The 21096-nt window shown below is 39.5% G+C and overlaps 2 protein-coding genes across 4 annotated transcripts in view; both read left to right on the top strand.

Moving 5' to 3' along the window:
• Window positions 1-19545, top strand: part of LOC124870865 (microtubule-associated protein 2-like) — a gene marked incomplete at its 3' end in the record, with an annotated part of 102563 nt that extends 83018 nt beyond the window's left edge. The window contains exons 4-8 of the mRNA XM_047369691.1: window positions 4467-4556; window positions 7829-7903; window positions 12889-13104; window positions 14898-15203; window positions 17438-19545. Of these exons, the coding sequence (XP_047225647.1) occupies window positions 4467-4556; window positions 7829-7903; window positions 12889-13104; window positions 14898-15203; window positions 17438-19545 (2795 nt within the window). The remainder of the gene's footprint in view (window positions 1-4466; window positions 4557-7828; window positions 7904-12888; window positions 13105-14897; window positions 15204-17437) is intronic.
• A 185-nt stretch (window positions 19546-19730) lies between these two features.
• Window positions 19731-21096, top strand: part of map2 (microtubule-associated protein 2) — a 36192-nt gene continuing 34826 nt past the window's right edge. For all 3 annotated transcript variants that reach the window (XM_047370089.1, XM_047370088.1, XM_047370087.1), the window contains exons 1-2: window positions 19731-20536; window positions 20646-20888. In XM_047370089.1, the coding sequence (XP_047226045.1) occupies window positions 19858-20536; window positions 20646-20888 (922 nt within the window). In that variant the 5' untranslated portion in view covers window positions 19731-19857. The remainder of the gene's footprint in view (window positions 20537-20645; window positions 20889-21096) is intronic.

Raw genomic sequence — 21096 nt, 5'->3', positions numbered from 1 at the left:
AGATCTTGGCTCACCCTTTTCGAGCCTTACTGGGCTGGTATTCACAGGACAACCCTTGACAGACCGAAATATTATTTGATAAAATATTAAAGTATTAATATTAAATATTGAATGATATATTCAGATTCATAGTCACAACAGTCTGCTGCCCCTGCGACCCGATCCCGGATGAAGCAGAAGACGAATACGAGTACGAGTATGCAAGAGAGTTGTTTTTGTAAAGCAGACTTAAAATTTAACTATCGAAACTATGAAAAATCTGGTAAAAAAATTCTTACATTTTATGGTTTTCCCCTTAGCACTAATTCACTTGATGCAGTTTATTGTGTTTGTAAGTTTTGTTCTGTTTTGTATTACAGCAGTTCATTTGAATTGTGGCTAGCAGTTTGTTTTAGAAACAGGCCTTCAATGATATTCTCCCATAATTAAAATAGTCTTGGCACAATGGGGTTCATGTTATTATCTTTTCATGGACCAATCTAATATTTTCATACGCCACTGTTAAAGTTCACGCATTTCTTTGGATATAAATCCATGACCTATACATAGAGGAAAATATTACTTTATACAACTGTTCACATAACTTTTGGAACTGCAAATCAGAGTTTATTCTGTCAATGCCTAAAGGATTTGACAAGGAAGTCATTTTATTTTTGCTTCCTAAATTTAAATGTGGGTCTTTTTAAGGTGACTTCTACTTTTTTACCTGGAGTTTATTTATAATCTGCCTTGATTGGCAATTAAAAAAATAATAACATAGACAACAGCCTATTTATGTTGTCAAGCTTTTAATTATTATCAAACCACTGCAACTAAATCATAATCAATAACAATTTTATTATCATAGTTGGCATTCACATGAGTGATGGCTGCTGGCTGCAGTTTGCGACTGTATATATAATATATAATTTGTATACTGTATGGGTCATGTAATGAAAGCTGAAAGAGAGTGTGCAAAGTGTACAAGTCTTCAGTCTGGTGTAGAGTGGAAGAGCCAGGTGTGCATCCATAGTTTAAAAACTGGAGATCTCATTGGAACAGCTATTTTGGTGAAGTGAATACATTCTAGAATATATTTTTTGTTTTTTTTTCCTCTAAAGCACAAAATTATTGCAAAGTCTGTAATAGCTCTTATTAGTGTCCCCATTTGCACAACATTTTTAACATGTAACTGTGACTGAGATGTACATCTGCATAGTTTGTGATCTGCAATATTATGCTTTAGTTTTAAAAATGAAAAAGCATATACTTCAAATTACAACAAACATAACTGATCATAAACTGTAAATTCAAGTTTAGAAAAATATAAAAAAAGAAGAAAACATACAAATCTGGATTTTCAGCATTTTTTTTTAACCATTGTAAAGCCACTGAGTAGGTTTGACATAAACACATGTCCTCTATTATTAGAATAAAGGATTTTTCCCTGGAAACAGTGAAAAGATAGTGCACATGTATTTCTTGCTGGAATTGAAAATGGGAGATGGCTGCTTTGAGTTGGTGAGTGGGCAGCGTTAAATGCTCCCGGAAGAAGTGCGTACATGTGTAATTGTGGGAGTGTGTATGGTTGCCAGGTTGTGTGGTGTGTGGGTGATGCTGAATAGAAAAGGATTCTGAAACAGCAGTCTTTTAAAAATATCACACCAGCACTCAGTCCTATAACCACTGCAAATCAAAGTATTGATTGGGAAGTGCTGCATGGTGAGGGGATATTTTAAAATATGCAAATAGGCAGACATAAACATAAATCCAAACACTGTTTGGCTTGTGTAGCAAACTGTCTCAGCCTGACTGCTTATTTATTATTTCTTAAACCAGAATGTATGAAATGTATGAAATATATCACTGTGAAATGTATGAAATATATATATATATAATTGCCCCAATTGTACTTTCTTCATTTAAACAACATTGGTCTATTAGTATAAAAATTTAGATTTTCGATTTCTTGTGTATAAGAAGAGTAATTCTGACCATTCATGAAACCACGAATTCTGCTCTGTACCAGAATATTTTAAAGTAGAATGTCCTACCATCAGTTTTTGTTCTTAAGCTTAAGTGCGCTTGAGTTATGCAGCAGGACAATGATCTGAAGAACACGATCGAGTTCACATCTGAATGTCTCAAAAAATATAAATTGCAGTTTTGGAGAGTTCTAGTCAAAGTCTGGACTTGAATTTGATTAAGTTGCTTTAGCATGACCTTAAATATGTCGACTGGTCATGCCCACAAACCTCGGATATGACCGTGCTAAAATAATTCCAAGAGTTGGCTGAAAAAGGCCAGGCGGGACTGTTTGTATTTTCTCTGGTTATGTTACTATAATATTAAAATGTATTTGATGATCTGAAACATTAAGTGTGACAAAAAGAAGCAAAAACATAAGAAATCCATAAGGGCACAAATACTTCTTTATAGCACTGGAAATTTGGGTGGTTGTGCACATCCTCATTTTTGTATAGTAGGTCTGACAGAAAGAGTCATGGCAGGGTCTCATTGTTGCTTTGCTTTTACTAGCATATGTATTGTTGAATAAAGGTTAAGGTAAAACTTTGTGGTTAGAGATTTCTTATGAGGAATGCGCTTAATCTATTCTTCTTCTGCTGCCAGTTGCTGAATACATGCAGACTTTCCCTGCAGCAGCATCTACTGTTTAAAACGAGTACTACAGTGAGGGACGTTCTTTATGTTGGAAATTCTCTTGAAAGGTCTGTCACATAAAGGTATACCTAAGTCCTTAGGCTGATAGTGTAGGGTAGGTTAGGGTAAATCTCTGGTTTTGTCTCCTCCTTTTGTTTTATTAATAATTATTGTTTGTTTATTTGCTGGTAAGGGCTGACATTAAGGTACCACAAGTGCTAAGCAGCAAGAACACGGTAAGCACTATAGCACATGGTGTGATTCAGGATAAAGCTTTCAGGCCCTCATGCTTCGATCAGTCTAGCCTATCAGTCTTTTTAAAGCTATGTTTGATCACGATCAGGTTTGCAAGACACTACAAGATGCCCACCTATCCTAATAGAGAAGTGCAGACAACCCTCCCAGAATGATGACTTTCTCACCCATTGATGAACAAATACAGGAGTTCTCTGGGTATAGTGTCTGGCATTATGAGGTTGCCTACAGAGCCTTTGGGATCCCTAATTTGTAGGTTGGAAGTCAAGACATCCTGTTGCTCCTCAGTTAAGCGGTTTACTTTTTATAAGCTATTACTAAACTGAGCTGATTTAAGTGGCACATACAGTGGGGAGAACAAGTATTTGATACACTGCCGATTTTGCAGATTTTCCCACTTGCAAAGCATGTAGAAGGGTTAGGGTTAAGCTTTTTATCATAGCTACTTTTCAACTCTACTGACGGAATCCAAAACAAAAATCCAGAAAATTTAGATTGTGTGATTTGTAGGTAATTAATTTGCATTTTGTTGCAGGAGTATTTGATGCATGAGAAAAACAAAACTTAATATTTGGTACAGAAACCTTTGTTTGCAATTATAGATGTCAAATGTTTCCTGCAGTTCTTGATGAGGTTAGCACACACTGCTGCGGGGATTTTGGACCACTTCTCCATACAGATCTTCTCCAGATCCTTCAGATTTTGGGGTTTTCGCTGGGCAATACGGACTTTGAGCTCCCTCCAGAGATTATTGTTTTGATGATGTTTCACCAACCCTGTCAGTAGTTTAATTGTGTGACTAATCAGTGTCTTTTAAAAAAGACCTAATGATAAGAACATACTCTATTGTTTGATTTTGTCTTAATTTAAATGCTGGAAAACAAAACAATAATGTTTCATATATTCATATAAAATGGTAATGAATAATACTTGCAATGACATGAATAATGTCATCCAGTTTGATAACAATGAATAAAAATGAACTTGTTTTAGGAGAACACACATCTTATCTCAGTGTCCTTGCTTTGAATATAATAGCTTAACATTATGACACTCAAAGACTTTAACAGCAGCCCTAAAGATCAATAACAGTTTTTGATAGCTGATAAAAAAGACAGTTGCACCCCAAACAAGTTTTTTTTTTTTTTTTTTTTTTGCTTATTTTAGTATTCAGTCAGTAGGGAGTGGGCACCCCTTGGGTTGAACACAATGAGTACCTATGGCTGTACACCTTGGGAGGCTGATGAGTAGTGTCATGGGTTTTATTAGGGGAGTGGGTATATGTTTAGCAGTGTGTGGTGGGGTGGCAGAATTGCTTGGCGTTGCTTGCCCAGGGGACCTTTCAACTGTCACTGTTGATGAAGGTAATTTTAGCCCTTTTTTACAGCTCTTCCTCTCAAGGGATGAATCTGTATCATCCATCAAGAAACTGTACAACTTTAAGGTTTTGTTATGTCAGCTGGGTGTTTAATCCGCATTTATTTTCAATTTTGGTCTTCGCCCATTCCATAATATTTCTTTAGAATAGTGTTTTGCTCACATTGTGGGTCTGTGTGATTGTCTATTATCAGAGCAAGTTTCGGCACGGATTGTGCAGGAGGTGACGGCAGAGGCAGTGGCGGTGCTAAAGGGAGAACAGGAGACTCAGCGGTTGCCGTCAGGTGAGCTGCAAATCCAAATGCTGGCACAAGTGCAGCACAGAAAAAAATCTCCTGTGCAGTTGTGACACAGAATTTAAATTTATGCTACCTGGCAGTGAGCTCACTGCAGGAAACTGTCCAGGAATTCAAAGACCTACTGAGGCAGCTTTTAATCAGCAGTTCTCACACCTGAAGTTCAAAAGTTAATCTATGATATGCCATATCAGAATCTTTTTCAGTGCTTTGCAGAGGTTTTCATACCCCTCATTTGTTCAACATTTTCTCACATTACAGCCACAGACCTAGATGTATTTTTATTAGGATTTTATGTGATAGAACAAAAAAAGAGTGTGTAACTCTGAAGTAGAATGAATCTGATTTATGGCTTTTAAGCTTTTTTCTAAATTGAATATTGAAAGGTGTGCAATGCTTTTGTGTTCAGCAACCATGAGTCGATGCATTGTAGAACCACTATTAAGTGGGGATATAGCTGCAAGCTTTTCAGGGTATGTCTTTTCCACCTTTGTTCATCTGAAGAGAGTATTTTTTCAGTACAAGATTATGTCCTATCAAATTGATTTAGATCTATACAGGTCCTTCTCAAAATATTAGCATATTGTGATAACGTTAATTATTTTCCATAATGTCATGATGAAAATTTAACATTCATATATTTTAGATTCATTGCACACTAACTGAAATATTTCAGGTCTTTTATTGTCTTAATACGGATGATTTTGGCATACAGCTCATGAAAACCCAAAATTCCTATCTCACAAAATTAGCATATCATTAAAAGGGTCTCTAAACGAGCTATGAACCTAATCATCTGAATCAACGAGTTAACTTTAAACACCTGCAAAAGATTCCTGAGGCCTTTAAAACTCCCAGCCTGGTTCATCACTCAAAACCCCAATCATGGGTAAGACTGCCAACCTGACTGCTGTCCAGAAGGCCACTATTGACACCCTCAAGCAAGAGGGTAAGACACAGAAATAAATTTCTGAACGAATAGGCTGTTCCCAGAGTGCTGTATCAAGGCACCTCAGTGGGAAGTCTGTGGGGAGGAAAAAGTGTGGCAGAAAACACTGCACAACGAGAAGAGGTGACCGGACCCTGAGGAAGATTGTGGAGAAGGGCCGATTCCAGACCTTGGGGGACCTGCGGAAGCAGTGGACTGAGTCTGGAGTAGAAACATCCAGAGCCACCGTGCACAGGCGTGTGCAGGAAATGGGCTACAGGTGCCACATTCCCCAGACCTGGGCTACAGAGAAGCAGCACTGGACTGTTGCTCAGTGGTCCAAAGTACTTTTTTCGGATGAAAGCAAATTCTGCATGTCATTCGGAAATCAAGGTGCCAGAGTCTGGAGGAAGACTGGGGAGAAGGAAATGCCAAAATGCCAGACGTCCAGTGTCAAGTACCCACAGTCAGTGATGGTCTGGGGTGCCGTGTCAGCTGCTGGTGTTGGTCCACTGTGTTTTATCAAGGGCAGGGTCAATGCAGCTAGCTATCAGGAGATTTTGGAGCACTTCATGCTTCCATCTGCTGAAAAGCTTTATGGAGATGAAGATTTCATTTTTCAGCACGACCTGGCACCTGCTCACAGTGCCAAAACCACTGGTAAATGGTTTACTGACCATGGTATCACTGTGCTCAATTGGCCTGCCAACTCTCCTGACCTGAACCCCATAGAGAATCTGTGGGATATTGTGAAGAGAACGTTGAGAGACTCAAGACCCAACATTCTGGATGAGCTAAAGGCCGCTATCGAAGCATCCTGGGCCTCCATAAGACCTCAGCAGTGCCACAGGCTGATTGCCTCCATGCCACGCCGCATTGAAGCAGTCATTTCTGCCAAAGGATTCCCGACCAAGTATTGAGTGCATAACTGTACATGATTATTTGAAGGTTGACGTTTTTTGTATTAAAAACACTTTTCTTTTATTGGTCGGATGAAATATGCTAATTTTGTGAGATAGGAATTTTGGGTTTTCATGAGCTGTATGCTACAATCATCGGTATTAAGACAATAAAAGACCTGAAATATTTCAGTTAGTGTGCAATGAATCTAAAATATATGAATGTTAAATTTTCATCATGACATTATGGAAAATAATGAACTTTATCACAATATGCTAATATTTTGAGAAGGACCTGTATTTTGAAATATTCTAACTTATGCTTATGCTTTCATCTAAACCTGTCTTTTAAAGCTCTTGGTGTAGGTTTAGGTCTGTTGATTGTCTGGAAGTTGAACAGGTTTTCTGTCACAAATGCCCTGTATTTAGATTCATTCATCTTCCCTCAACACTGAACCACATCCCTGTCCTTGCAAAAGAAAAGCATCTCCAAAGCATGATGTTACCACTAACAGATTTCAAGGTGGGGAAGTTTTAAGGTTGTTGTTCCGTGTCATTATTTATATCACACATGAGATTTTACATGTATTATAGAACTTTAAAATTTGTTCATCTGACCAGAGCACCTTCTTTCATATGTTGCTCTGTCCCCTACATGGATTGAGGCAATCTTTGTGATTGATATTTTTTAGGAATGTCTTTTTTCCTACCAATCTTCCATAAATACCAGATTTGTGGAGTTCATGTCTAACAGCTCTTCTGGGAACAGATTCTCCTACCTGATCTGTGGATCTCTGCAGCTCCTCCAGAGTTACTATGGATCTTTTGGTGGCCTCTCTGAGCAATGCTGAAGTAGATGGCCATGTCCTAGTAGGCTTTGAAATGTGCTGTGCTCTTTTTATTTTTGGATGATGTATTGAAGAGTACACTGTTTGCAAACCTGTGTATAACCAGTTTCTTGGTCTCCATGATGCTGTTTGTTTATAAATGATCTGAGACAAACCTTATGAGGCCGCCTTTTCACCAATTATTTTTATCCTGTTCCTTCCCCTTCTGATCACACACTGCTGTGCAGGTCTATCACATACAATCTCAATATAATACATTTAGTTTGTGCCTATATTACATCAATATGTGAAAAAAGTTCATGTACACTTTTGCAAGGCACTGTACATGCTCTTATTGAACCTCATACATTATCAGAAGCCAATGTATTTACAGAGTGTACAGTTAGTGTAAGTACACACCTAACTCTACATGGAAGAAACAGTAGGGGTGAAACATGCCTTTTTAACAGACTTGAAACAAACTGCTTTTGTCTCTGCCATAGGTCTGTATGTCCTACATTTATATGAGCAAAATTAAATGTATCGTTTTCATTAGATTTATATGCCTGTATTCTTGCCTCATCTTATCAATATGCCTCTTTGCAGTTGAAGAAACCACCAATTTGCCTCCCTCCCCTCCCCCTTCACCTGCAGCTGAACTCTTTGGTCCCTTGGAGCAAGGTAGGCCAAGAATAAAAAGTGTATTGTACTTATAAATGAGAGTACGGTCTCCTTCTTGCCCTTGACTGTACCTTTTGGGGTTGTGTATATGCACTACCCATTACACAAGGGTCTCTCCCCGGCTTCAGTGGGACAAACAGCACTATGATCTGTGTTAAGTAAACCCAACCTGAGCTGCGAAAAGCAACAGTTTGTTCTTCTTTCTCCATCCATACATTTCCTGTAAGATCCTGCCACCACTCCTCCATTCTGTGGCCGGAACTTTGTCATTCTCAGTATCTTCATTTTTACCATCATTCGTCCAGAACGAAAGATACATTCACCCACATGAACACTGTGTTGTTACAGGTACATTCTTTTTTTGTGATTCTCTTTATCTAAACCCATTTTCTAAGCTCTACGCATCACTGTCTTCCCACACACTAAAATCAAACATTTTAGGTAATCCACCAACTTCCTGTTAGTTGCCTTTAGGTTCACTTATGTTTTGCATGTCTTTTGTCATTGGGATTTCTGCTCATTGTCTTTTGTCTAATTATTTTTTTTTTCCGTATTTTTGACTGTAACTACAAGTCAGAGATTAGCTTTTTAAATAACTAAAAGGTCCAATCTAAGTCTAAATACCTAGTACTTCTGTTGTCATAATGTAACTACAATTTTAATAAATTGTAATATGAAGTATTAATTGTAGCTATTTTCTATCCAATTTGCCACAAAGACCAGTGACAGTATGCTTATCTTTCTGTGACAGTAAAAAGTGCTGTTGAAAAGGTGATTTAAAAAATGCTCCTAAAAGTAAAAATTCTCTAACTTAAAAAGATAAAAGTAAATGTCCCGCATACATACAAGTGCATCTCAGTAAATTAGAATCTATTGAGATGATTGAATAAAATATTCAAACTCAGTTTCTCAGAAAATCAGAATATTACATATGGCCAGTAAAAACAAGGATTTTAACAGAAAAGGGTCTGCCTATTGAAGTATATACATTCCATACTTGGTAGGTGCTTATCTTGCTTGAATTACTGCTTCAGTGCGTCATCTGTGTTAGGGAAGCTTTAACAGGAGCCTTCAGCTCTGTCTCTCATCTTCCTCTTTACAATACTTTATAGCTTTTCCATACGGTTTAGGTCAGGTGAGTTTGCTGGCCAATCAGGCACAATAATACCAGGGTCATCTAACCATGTATTGGTACTTTCTGCTGTGTGAGCAAGTGCCAAGTTCTGCTGGAAAATTAATTCAGCATCTCCATAAAGCTGGTCAGTAGAAGAAAGCATAGAGTGTTCTAAAATATCCTGCTATATGGCTATGCTGACTCTAGACATGTGAAAACACAGTGGACCAACACTATGTGCTCTCCAAATCAAAACTCACTGTGGAAACAACATGTTAGACTTCAATAAACTCTGATATTTTTTGCCTCTCTACTCTTCCTCTATAATCCGAGACCCTGCTGTTCCAAATGAAAGCCTAAAATGAAAGATGCTTCTGAGCTTGTCACTGGTTCAGAAGCTGATTACACGAGGACTCTGACAATAGTGTGTGGGTCCTTTTAAAGCACTGACTACAGCTGCAGTCCACACTTTGTGAATCGCCTACAAACTCCTGAATGGGTTTTGCTTCACAATTCTCTTAAGGCTGCAGTTATCTGTGTTGCATGTATACCTTTTTCTAGCACACTTTTTCCATCCACACAATTTTCCAATTATATGTTTAGATACAGCACTCTGTAAAAAGCCAGCTTTTTAGCCAGCTTCTTTGTGACTAACCATTGTAGAAGGTGTCTATCTAATGACTATCAGCTGGACAGTGGTCTTTCTCGTGGTTAAGGAGACTACAACAAAACAGTTCTGTATTAAAAATCTTTTCATTGGTATGACATAAAACTCTAATTATCTAATAAACAGAATTTGGATAAACCTTTATTAGTATTCAGCCATGATCAATAAAATAGATTATGATTTTCACTTTTTAAAATTGAAATACTAAAAAAATGGATATTTTGATGATACCCTAATTTATTTAGATGCACCTGTTGGTGACAGTGTGTTTTTGACTGGTATGATAAATAAGAAGGTTTAGATATTTTACAAGGTGATGTCTGTTTTTTTCTTTTTTTTTTCTGGTTTTTGCCACCGCTGAATAATAAAATCTTTGTTGCTGTAAATGTTGATTGTCTTTCATTTATGTTTTATGATAATAGAAGAGAGTGTCTTCATCAAATTGTACGTTCTTTGGTAGTTTTCGACAAAGGCTGGCCCCTAAAGCTTTGATTCATTTGAGTTGCTTGTCCACTTGTTGCTATGTGTGTTTGTTCCTCTCAACCAAGCTTTTTCTTCATTATTTTCTTCTTTTTTTTAAGTCTTTTTTATTTTGTTTTCTATTCTAAAAATCTTATTTTTCTTCTGAAGCTTTTTTTTGTCTGCAAAAAAATGTCCATCTTAAAAAGTAACCTGAATAAAACCCATAAATTAAACAATCTAAAGGTCTACAAAATAATGAATTGTGAAGAGTTTATTTTCCATTTGAACAACTTTATCTGCATTCGAAGTGACCAATTCTTGCTAAGACAATACATGTACAGGGGTTGGACAATGAAATTTAAACACCTGTTTTTAGACCACAATAATTTATTAGTATGGTGTAGGGCATCCGTTTGCGGCCAATACAGCGTCAATTCGTCTTGGGAATGACATATACAAGTCCTGCACAGTGGTCAGAGGGATTTTAAGCCATTCTTCTTGCAGGATAGTGGCCAGGTCACTACATGATACTGGTGGAGGAAAATGTTTCCTGACTCGCTCCTCCAAAACACCCCAAAGTGGCTCAATAATATTTAGATCTGGTGACTGTGCAGGCCATGGGAGATGTTCAACTTCACTTTCATGTTCATCAAACCAATCTTTCACCAGTCTTGCTGTGTGTATTGGTGCACCTCCTTCAGGATACAATTTTTGAACCATTGGATGCACATGGTCCTGAGGACGCTAGATGGGCGCATCCTTGGGAGTGACGTGCCCATCTAGCACAAATATTGGGCCAAGGGAATGCCATGATAGGGCAACCCAAACCATCACTGATCCACCCCCATGCTTCACTCTGGGCATGCAACAGTCTGGGTGGTACGCTTCTTTGGGGCTTCTCCACACCGTAACTCTCCTGGATGTGGGGAAAACAGTAAAGGTGGACTCATCAGAAAACAATACATGTTTCACATTGTCCACAGCCCAAGATTTGCGCTCCTTGCACCATTGAAACCGACGTTTGGCATTGGATGAGTGACCAAAGGTTTGGCTATAGCAGCCCGGCCGTGTATATTGACCCTGTGGAGCTCCCGACGGACAGTTCTGGTGGAAACAGGAGAGCTGAGGTGCACATTTAATTCTGCCGTGATTTGGGCAGCCGTGGTTTTATGTTTTTTGGATACAATCCGGGTTAGCACCCGAACATCCCTTTCAGACAGCTTCCTCTTGCGTCCACAGTTAATCTTGTTGGATGTGGTTTGTCCTTCTTGGTGGTATGCTGACATTACCCTGGATACCGTGGCTCTTGATACATCACAAAGACCCGCTGTCTTGGTCACAGATGCACCAGCAAGACGTGCACCAACAATTTGTCCTCTTTTGAACTCTGGTATGTCACCCATAATGTTGTGTGCATTTCAATATTTTGAGCAAAACTGTGCTCTTACCCTGCTAATTGAACCTTCACACTCTGCTCTTACTGGTGCAATGTGCAATCAATGAAGACTGGCTACCAGGCTGGTCCAATTTAGCCATGAAACCTCCCACACTAAAATGACAGGTGTTTCAGTTTCATTGTCCAACCCTTGTATATAGCACATTTAATTGGACCCCTGGGAAATATCTGGGAAATTAAACCCTTAAATTAAATTAATCTCACACTGAAGTAGCATAATTTAATCACTGAACAATTTAGAAAAGTCATAGTGTATAGAGATATAAATAGTTTTTCGTGTTATACTTCATATCTTATACAATGTAACATGTCTTATACAATGCCACTTTTCCACTGGCTCTATTTAGGCCGGCTCCTTTCCAGTTGGCCCGCTTTGCGAGCATTTCCATTACTGTTTTTTCTGTACCGGTACCTAATTTTTTGGTCCCTGCTCCTGAGCAGGTATGATCAGGGCTGAATAGGGACTGCATCTGACATGAACAGACTGCTGATTTTTCCCTGGGACCAGGAAAAATTACATGGTTTTTGCAGAGTTGGTACAATGAAAGAGCGACAACTGCAATTATAAGGACCACAATTGCCAGTGCGGGTCAAACCAAAATGTAATTTTACTATTTACAAATCATAAACCATGCCTGAAGGCTGAAAGAAAAGTAAAAGGGTACATCAACTTTACATACAGGCAGGGGATTTTATTACTACTCATACAGATCCTCCGCCATACCAGTATCAGTAGACAGGAAAGTTTTTTCACATATTCATGTTTCGTGTCAAACCATACCGAGCTAGAATGTTGCTACAAAGGCGCCCCATTCTACTTAAAATCCCACATCCTTATTTGGGATAGCTGGACAGGAAAGGCTTTTCTGCTGTCACTCCCAAACAACCATCCTCGTTATGGTGAATTGGATGCACCACTATGCCACTCTTTACTGCCGATACTGTAGGTGTGGCACCAGTGAATTCGTCTTCCCGTAGGATTTTTCTCAACTAAATAACTGCACAAAAAATAGAGGATTTTAATTTTAATTTCCTGTGCTAGATTTATTTCTACAATAAAAGATTGTGCTGCACCTGGTGCAGGCAAGTGTTTGGGGTTAGTAAAGCGGTTGTGATTTTGAAACTCCACTCTCTAAAGTAATTTTATAAATTCCCTTTATGATGGTCATTCTTTGTGTGTTTTCTTCATATTCCTTTATATTTTCCTTCCCTTTCACTGTCTCTCTTTCGGTCTGTGTGTCCAAATTTCCCTGCAGTTCTTCTCCTTGTCTCTGTCTTGTTCGTAGATGTAGGGGATGAGGAGGAGACGGGCCCTCTCCGCCGCTTCCAAAATTCTCGGGAGAGGTGCAAGTTCCTCGCCCCCTCCATCTCAGTTTCCGTGCCCGAGGACGACCCCTACCACTCCGACGAGGAGTACTATGAGCACCCATTGTTCAGCCCAGAGTGGACGCACTCGGGTGCTCGCCCCACAGGGCACGCTGTGGCCTTTAGACAGATTGAAGGTGAACCACGCATGGTTCCTCTTTGCCATCCTCCCCTTATCTCCTCGCTCTGTTGTTGTTTTCCTTTTGTGATTCTACCTTCTTCCTTCATTCCTACCCTCTTTTTGTCCTTCCGTCTCTCCGTCCTTCAGTCCGTCTTTTCGTCTGTCTTGGCGTGATGTTTGTGTGTCCTTGTAAAGTGTGTCCACTCAAAATCTGACATTTTTATTTAACAGTCATACTTTTTTCTGTCATTCATTTTGATCTTAACAGTTGCTAGCTGTGGTTGCCTCACTGTTAACTCCAGCACATAGCGGTGATGTGTATAAAGTACGACAATGTGTTTTTGTGAGTCACTCATCGAACATTTTCATCAGTAACGTTGTGGCCCACAAAGCTGACTCTCAGTACATGACTTAAACTCTGTTGCTCTCATAACTGTCTGAGAAACTGTGAATAGCCTCTATGCACAAAAATCCCTTTGCCAAGCATCTTCCAGTGTTGTACTTTGGTTCATTCCTTGGGATTACCCCAGTTTCTTTACTGTTGCGTACTGTGCATCAATACCCCTCCGCACATTATCACACAGTTTTAACACTCTCAATGTTGCAACAAGGAAGACTTTCAGCTCCAACAGACACACACGCATTTCAGATGTAGTTCAACATCAGAGCCTGATGTGCTATTTCATCTGGCTCAGATTTTGAATTTTCTCTTGCAACAATTTTTAGGTGAGTGGTAATACAAACTCTTGGATTATTGAATGCAGTCTAAATGGCTCTTTTAAATGTTAGAAATATACATAAAATTATATTGCACATGAACAAGCATTTACTAACAATTAGAACAACAGAATACCACAGCCACAGATTTTCTTCAACTTTCTTTAAACAGATGTTGCAAAACTAACATTGCAGAGTTTGGGATTTTATTCATGTATTTAGTAAAAACAAGAAAGATATGGAGCCCTTGTTGACTTTGATTATTTGCCACTAATATGTTTAATAAACCAAATTAGACATAGCAGAGATGCTCTGATCCCTTTTTTTCTGGGTCCTATCAGATCCAAATATATAAATTTAAATATGATCCGATATTGGTATTTTTCGATCCACAACGCATTTCCCTAAACAAGTTTTGTTTTTGATCATGGTGGTGTATAACCAAAGGTGACTAAAGTTAAAAAGGGTCAGTCAGTTGACAGGGTTAATACTGTTGTAGTTAAAGATGATAAACTTAGATCTGATATGCTGTGCATTGGCCAATTACTTATTTCTTGGTGCACTGCAAGTAAGGAATAATTAAATTGGTAAAAAAATTAAGAATATGGTTTTTACATGTAATTAATTCAACTTTGGAAAGAGTTGCCAATTTGATTATTTAATTATATATTTTATGAATTGATATATTTAAATTTTTTATTCATTCTATTTCTTACATGTATAAAATATATTTATTTGACCTATCTATTAATTGAATTGTGGCAATTTTGGCCCTTCACAGTTACAGACAGTGTGCTTTCTTATGGAAATGCCATTTACAAAGCATGGTATTAAGTAAAGTTTAGTCAGATCTACAGTAAAAGCTCTCAAAATATATTTCTTACTGGAAAAATCTTTTATTTTATACATTCACTCAACATTCCTCAAAATGAAAAATCACTACTCTTGCTGTATTGTGTTAAAAACCTAACTATTTAGGTCACCTTCATTCAGAGCTGAAAGTATCCCCTCATAAGTTATGTTCTTACATTACCCAAGTCTGTGTTGCCTGTAGTCTTATTGTGTCCCCCCTTTCACCCTGTTTTTGAGAAGAAGAGACCATGGAGGCTCTTACAGCTGAATACGAGGAGGAGGAGGAAGAGGTGGAAGAGGAGGAGGAGAGTGCCGAGGCAGCAGTGTCCGAGGCAGCTCTTGATGAGCAGCAGTGGAGTGGGGAAGAGCCCGAGCTGGACAGCCCCAAAGCTGAACCCGTAGATCAGACAGAGGCCTTAGAGGAGGCACAAGATGTAGACCTGAGGCAGTCTGAGGCAGCTAGTGCTGCCACAGAGAGCTCTGTGGACAGAGAGGAGGAGGAAGAGGAGGAGGAGTATGCAGAGGGTGAGGAAAGCCATGAGACAGGTGTGTCCTGCCCTCTGCTTTCCCTGCCTGCATGTTATTGCATTTTCCACTGTATTATAAGGCGACATGTCAAAAAGGAGGCAAATAACATAAGCATTATAATTCCACTGGAATGGCAAGTAATCCTCTCTGCGCTCTGCTGTGGCTGCAAGGCAACACAGGCTTGTTGGTGAAAAGAGTCACACTTATGGGGTAAGAACGCTGTCAAAAACAAAGTGTATGTAAAGACAGAAATGTGTGCATATTAGTCAATAGTTGTGCATAAGTAAAATCCAAAAGAGGTATTGTATGTTTTCTCTATAAGAATACAAAATAAAATGTTATAGCTTCAAGAAATTACAAACACAAAGTTCAAGTTTACAGTTGTGGTTTATTCTTTATGAATACAATATGCTATAACAGTTTGTGAATATGATTTATTTTCTTTGAGAATACGAATTTACATCAGCGACTTGGTGTCACGTGATCTCAGACTGGTTAGTGGAGCACAGAGTTAGTCAATTCGCATTGTGCATTCGCTGTCACACTCCTCACCGCCAGTAAACGTAGTGCCGGGATTGGATGACAGAAAAACGTAATGGGAGATAATTCAGTCTAAAGGGAATATTAGGAACAGAGGGGAGATGGGGGGGAAATCAAGAGTATTATAAATAAAGCATTATTCTTATTTTTATGAAATACAAAACTAAAACATAGAATATTGTGGGTGGAGTTATACAATGATGTACAGTAGGTGGCGGTATGCACCTCTGAATTTGTTGCGTACCGCCAGCAGAAGAAGAAGCAGAGGAAGCAGCAGCACTAACGCCAAGATGACGGACCATAATAAGAACAATTCTTTATTTATAATACTCTTGATTTCCCCCCATCTCCCCTCTGTTCCTAATATTCCATTTAGACTGAATTATCTCTCCTTACCTTTTTCCGTCATCCAATCCCGGCACTACGTTTACTGGCGGTGAGGAGTGTGACAGCTCATGCTCAACGCGAAATGACTAACTCTGTGCTCCACTGACCAGCCCTGAGATCATGTGATGCCAAGTTGCTGATGTAAATTCGTATTCTCATAGAAAATAAATCGTATTCACAAACTGTTATAGCATATTGTATTCATAAAGAATAAACCACAACTGTAAACTTAAACTTTGTGTTTGTAATTTCTTGAAGCTGTGACATTTTATTTTGGATTCTTATAGAGAAAATATACAATACCTCTTTTGGAGTTTACTTATGCACAACTATTGACTAATATGCACACATTTCCGTCTTTACATACACATTGTTTTTGACAGCATTCCTACCCCATACACACTGTTCAAATTAACCTGGTTTTCTTGCGTGTTGTCTTTGCTTGTGTTTTTTATTTTCTCGCTGTAGTTCTTGGGGCCGGCCGTTTCGTGTTGGTATAATTATGTGAAGTGATGCTAAACAAAACAACGCTTTTTCTTTTTAATTTGACCAGCTTATAAGCGAACTAGCCTCTCATTATGTTTACACATAATGACTTGGTGCTGCTATGCCAGTGCTGCACATTTTATGTTACCATGAGTCATAACGAATAAACATGCATTGCTAATTTTTATCATTAGTCTCAGTAGAGAGAGTTTCTAAGGGACTCTTGTTCAGTTTAGTACAGGTGTTTGTAGAACCATATGCATATGTAAAAATATTTATTAAAAGAAAAGCAGAAATGTCAATATTTGCTTTTATCCATACAATTTGTTGGTGACAATATATGGCATTTCTCTGTCATTTACTAGAACACTAGTGATTCTTGGATGAGAAAATTACATTGTAAAGTCATCGATGTTCTATTAGATCTTCACACAGAATTTTGAGTATTTATCATCTCAAACTTATGCTTAAAATGTAGCAATGGTTTTCAACGAATGACAGAAATGCTGTATCTTTTTGTAGTTGATTTTTGATGCATGCATATTCCTCCCATCTCTTATAACTGTTTTCCCATAAATCAGCATTACAGTTGCCTCATGCCGGCTCCGTCACACTCCATCTCATGTCTTTCATCCATCTGTGACATGGTGGGCCCTTAATCTTGCCGTACCTCTACAGTGATGGCTGTATCATTGTGCTGTAAGTTTCTGAAGGAGAGCTTTGCCTGGTTGTGTAAAAGTTTTCTCGGTGACTGTCTTATAAAGATCCCTGTTCATAGCATGCTAAAGCAATACTTTTCATTTGTAATAGAACCAGTCAGCTTACAGATATCTTTACAGCTTTGAAGATGGATGCAGACAAGCAGGACAGTGAGTCCATGAGCCCTGACAGCATTGGATCAGAAAAGCGCCCCGATGAGTTTTTCGAGCCTCAGATGCAAGGATTCTTTGCCGGTGAGCGAGTTGTACCAGAGAGCCCCACTATGGATATGCCATCCTTTGTGCCTCCAGATGTCCAAATCCAAGCCAAAGAACCAGTCAAATCTCTCACACTTCAGCCCACATATGGTGAGCCAATCACAGTGTCAGAAAAACAGCCATCAGTGGAGGTGGTGGAGTTCAGCAGCATCTCTGCTCCTTCTGATTTCTCTTCAATGGGTGTCGAAGTTCAAGACGGAGATGCAACCAGAGAGGCCAGAGACAAATCAGGCATGTCAGCATACTTTGAAACCTCAGCTATGGAGGTTGAAGAAGGTACAGAATGTAAGGGTGAGGGTTATTATGAACTTAGTCGATTTGATGAAAATACAAATAAAGATAATTCCAAGTCCCAAGAAGTCAGCTACAGCACCCTGGCAGAAGCTAAAGATAAACTTGAAACAAAAAAAACTCCACCTGAAGACGCTGGCAAGTTTGCAATTCCAGATAGAAGTTATGAATGCAGGCTTTCACCTGGTAAGCTCGCCTTAGAGCAGAGGAGTTACTCGCTTAACATTACTATTGGTACAACGGATCAGACTGGACAAGGCAGGCAAAGAAACTTCACACCACTGGCCACTGACATCATGTCATATACAAGTGGAAGTCTTGATGAGTCTGTCGACTACCTTCCCGTTTCTACACCTTCTGTTGATAAGCCCCCATCATTCCCTCCACTTATCCTAGAGACTGCGGCTTCTGTGACATCAGATTCCTCTTCTCCTCCAAGAACTGCTGAACCATCATCAAAAGTCAGTCCAGATCCCAAATGTCCTGAATCACCGGAGCCAAATAAAGGCTCTTACAAAAATGGATCGGTGATGACACAGGACTTGCCGGAGATGCTAGACCTTGCTGGTTCCCGGTCCAGGCTGGCTTCAGAAAACACTGACTCTGAAATAGTCCAGAAGAAGTCACTCAAAGATGATTTTCCTACCATCACTGATGACCCTCTTGCTAGTCTGACTTCAGGGGAACTGAGTCCTAGGGTTAAAAAGAGTGATAGCCAACTAGAAGAGATGGGTTATTGTGTGTTTAGTGAATATTCAGGACCTATGCCATCCCCTGCAGATGTGCTTAGCCCTACCAGCACCTCTGGACAAGTCTTTACCCCTTCTGTCTTAGAGGAGAAAGTGGCTGCGCAGGCGAGAAAATTAGCAGTGAGAGATACATCATTAGAAGACAACCAGTCATCTGGAGGTGCTGATGTTGATAAAAGCGAAGACCAAAGCCAAGTTAGAAAAGATTCAGTTGAAGAAAAGAGCAAATCTGATATGAATGATCACCCAACAAAATCTGTTAGTGAGAAACCTCTTTCTCAGCTGAGTGAGCCCTTTGTGACACCAACTGTCACTGTAACCCTAGAGGAAGGTGAGCGGTCAGCCAGTGAGACTGAACGTCAAGCCAGTGGCGAAGCTTCAGTGACAGAAACTGAGATAGCGGACTATGAGAGGCAGATCCGCAAGCTAGAGATGGAAGACAGGCCTCTGAGTCTGGAGGAGGAGCGGGAACTGCAGGAGCTCCGAGAGAAGGTGAAGCTGGTGCACCAAGAAGCATATGAGGAGGTGGATGCTGAGGATGTTTACCAGCTGACTGGCATGGCTAAAGACCGCATTGCCAGACCTGTGAAAACCTCGCCTACTTCATCTGTAGAGAGCAACATTGATGATGACAAACTGCTATCCCCAGTACTCTCACCCTCAAAACTGAAACAAAGAGAAATGTATGGTTCACCCAAAAGAGCAGCTTCGCCTGTGCCAGTATTAAACAAAGATGAAAGGGATGAACAGGAGAGGAAAATGAAGGAAGACCAAGAGAGGAAAACAGCTGAGAAAATTAAGAAAGAAGAGGAAGAAAGAAAAATAAAAGAGGAAGAAGAACTGAAAGAAAGAGAGGGGCAAGAGAGAAAAGAGAAAGAAGAGGCAGAAAGGATACTGAAGGAAGAGAGAGAAAAACATGAGAAGGAGCTGAAAGAGAGACTGGAGAAAGAAAATAAAGAGAAAGAGGAGAGGGAGTTTAAAGAAAAGGAGGAGAAAGAGAAGAAAGAAAGAGAAGAATGTGAGAAAAAGGAAAGAGAAGAGAGGGAGAGGAAGAATAAAGAAGAATGTGAGAGGAAGGAAAGAGAAGAGAGGGAGAGGAAGAATAAAGAAGAATGTGAGAGGAAGGAAAGAGAAGAGAGGGAGAGGAAGAATAAAGAAGAATGTGAGAGGAAAGAAAGAGAAGCGACAGAGAGGAAAGAAGAAGAGGACAGACAGCAAAGAGAAAAACAAGAAAGAGAAAAAATGGAGCGAGAGGACAGAGAAAGGCATGAAAGAGAGGAACAAGAAAGAGCAGAGCAGTTGTTGAAAGAGAAAATGGAAAAGGAAAAGATAGAGAGGGAAATAAAAGAAAGAGAGGAGCAGGAAAAGACAAAGATGGAACTCAAAGAGGAGGAAGGGCAAGAGACACTGGCTGAAATGGACAAAATAGTTTCAGGCCAGCCAGTGGAAGCAGAAGTAAGGCAGCAGACAGAAAATGCTTCTACAAATCTCACAGATGATGTGCTAAAAATGGAGAGTACAGGAGCAGAGGTGACAAAGGAGGTACCAGAGACCCATGCTGCAATTGAATCCGTGGTCATGGTTGAAGATGATTTCATCACAGTGGTGCAAACAATTGATGAAGCCGAAGAACCAGGTCACAGTGTTCGTTTCTCAGCTCCACCTGAAGCCGAAGCCCTCTGTGTTGTTGCGCGGAAAGAAGAAGTAGAGGAGATGGAAGAGGATGAGTTTGTAGAGTTGGCTCAGGAGGCAGACTTGGAGGTGGCCAGCCTTGAGGAGATAGGAGAGGTCCCTGAAACCCCTGCCTCCCCAGCCCAGGAGGCTCAGACCAGAGAAACGGAGGGACCATCAGAAAGCTATGATAGAGATGAAACAACAGTAGATGACTCTATCCTTGACAGTTCCTGGGTAGACACACAAGGTGACAACATTCTAAAATACTATCATATCACAATATTCCTTCTCGTTTCATTTTTCTGCTGTGGTTTCTAATCAGATACAGTGTTTTTTTTTCATGTCCTATTTATTAGATGATGACAGAAGTATGGCAACAGAGCAGATTGAGCTTTTACCCAGGGTGCCCAGTCCAGTTAAAAAACCTGCTGCGGTCCGGAACAATCTGACACAACCGCGGAGTACGGAAAAACACGACAAATCGGTCAAACCCAAAACTAAAGGTGGGCGAGCTAAAGGTCGCATCTCCACACCTGAACGCAAACCTGTTCGCAAAGAGCCCATCTGTATACCCAGAGAAGAGATCAAGAAGAAAAAAGGTAATCTTTTGAACATTAATAATTTATCCAATAATCATGTAAAAATACTTTTCTAAGCAGGGTGATGAATTGATAATACTCTTCAAATATATAATCAAATTGCCCAGCTTCCAAAAACAAATATTACTGCATATTTAATATTTCCATCTGTAGTACTATACAATCAAAATAAATAACAGTCTGACACAATTAGCATTTTCCTTTTTTT

The sequence above is a fragment of the Girardinichthys multiradiatus genome, chromosome 7 (genome assembly GCF_021462225.1).
Source record: "Girardinichthys multiradiatus isolate DD_20200921_A chromosome 7, DD_fGirMul_XY1, whole genome shotgun sequence".
In the NCBI taxonomy this organism is placed as follows: domain Eukaryota; kingdom Metazoa; phylum Chordata; class Actinopteri; order Cyprinodontiformes; family Goodeidae; genus Girardinichthys; species Girardinichthys multiradiatus.
This window is presented reverse-complemented; position numbering and strand designations above follow the sequence as displayed.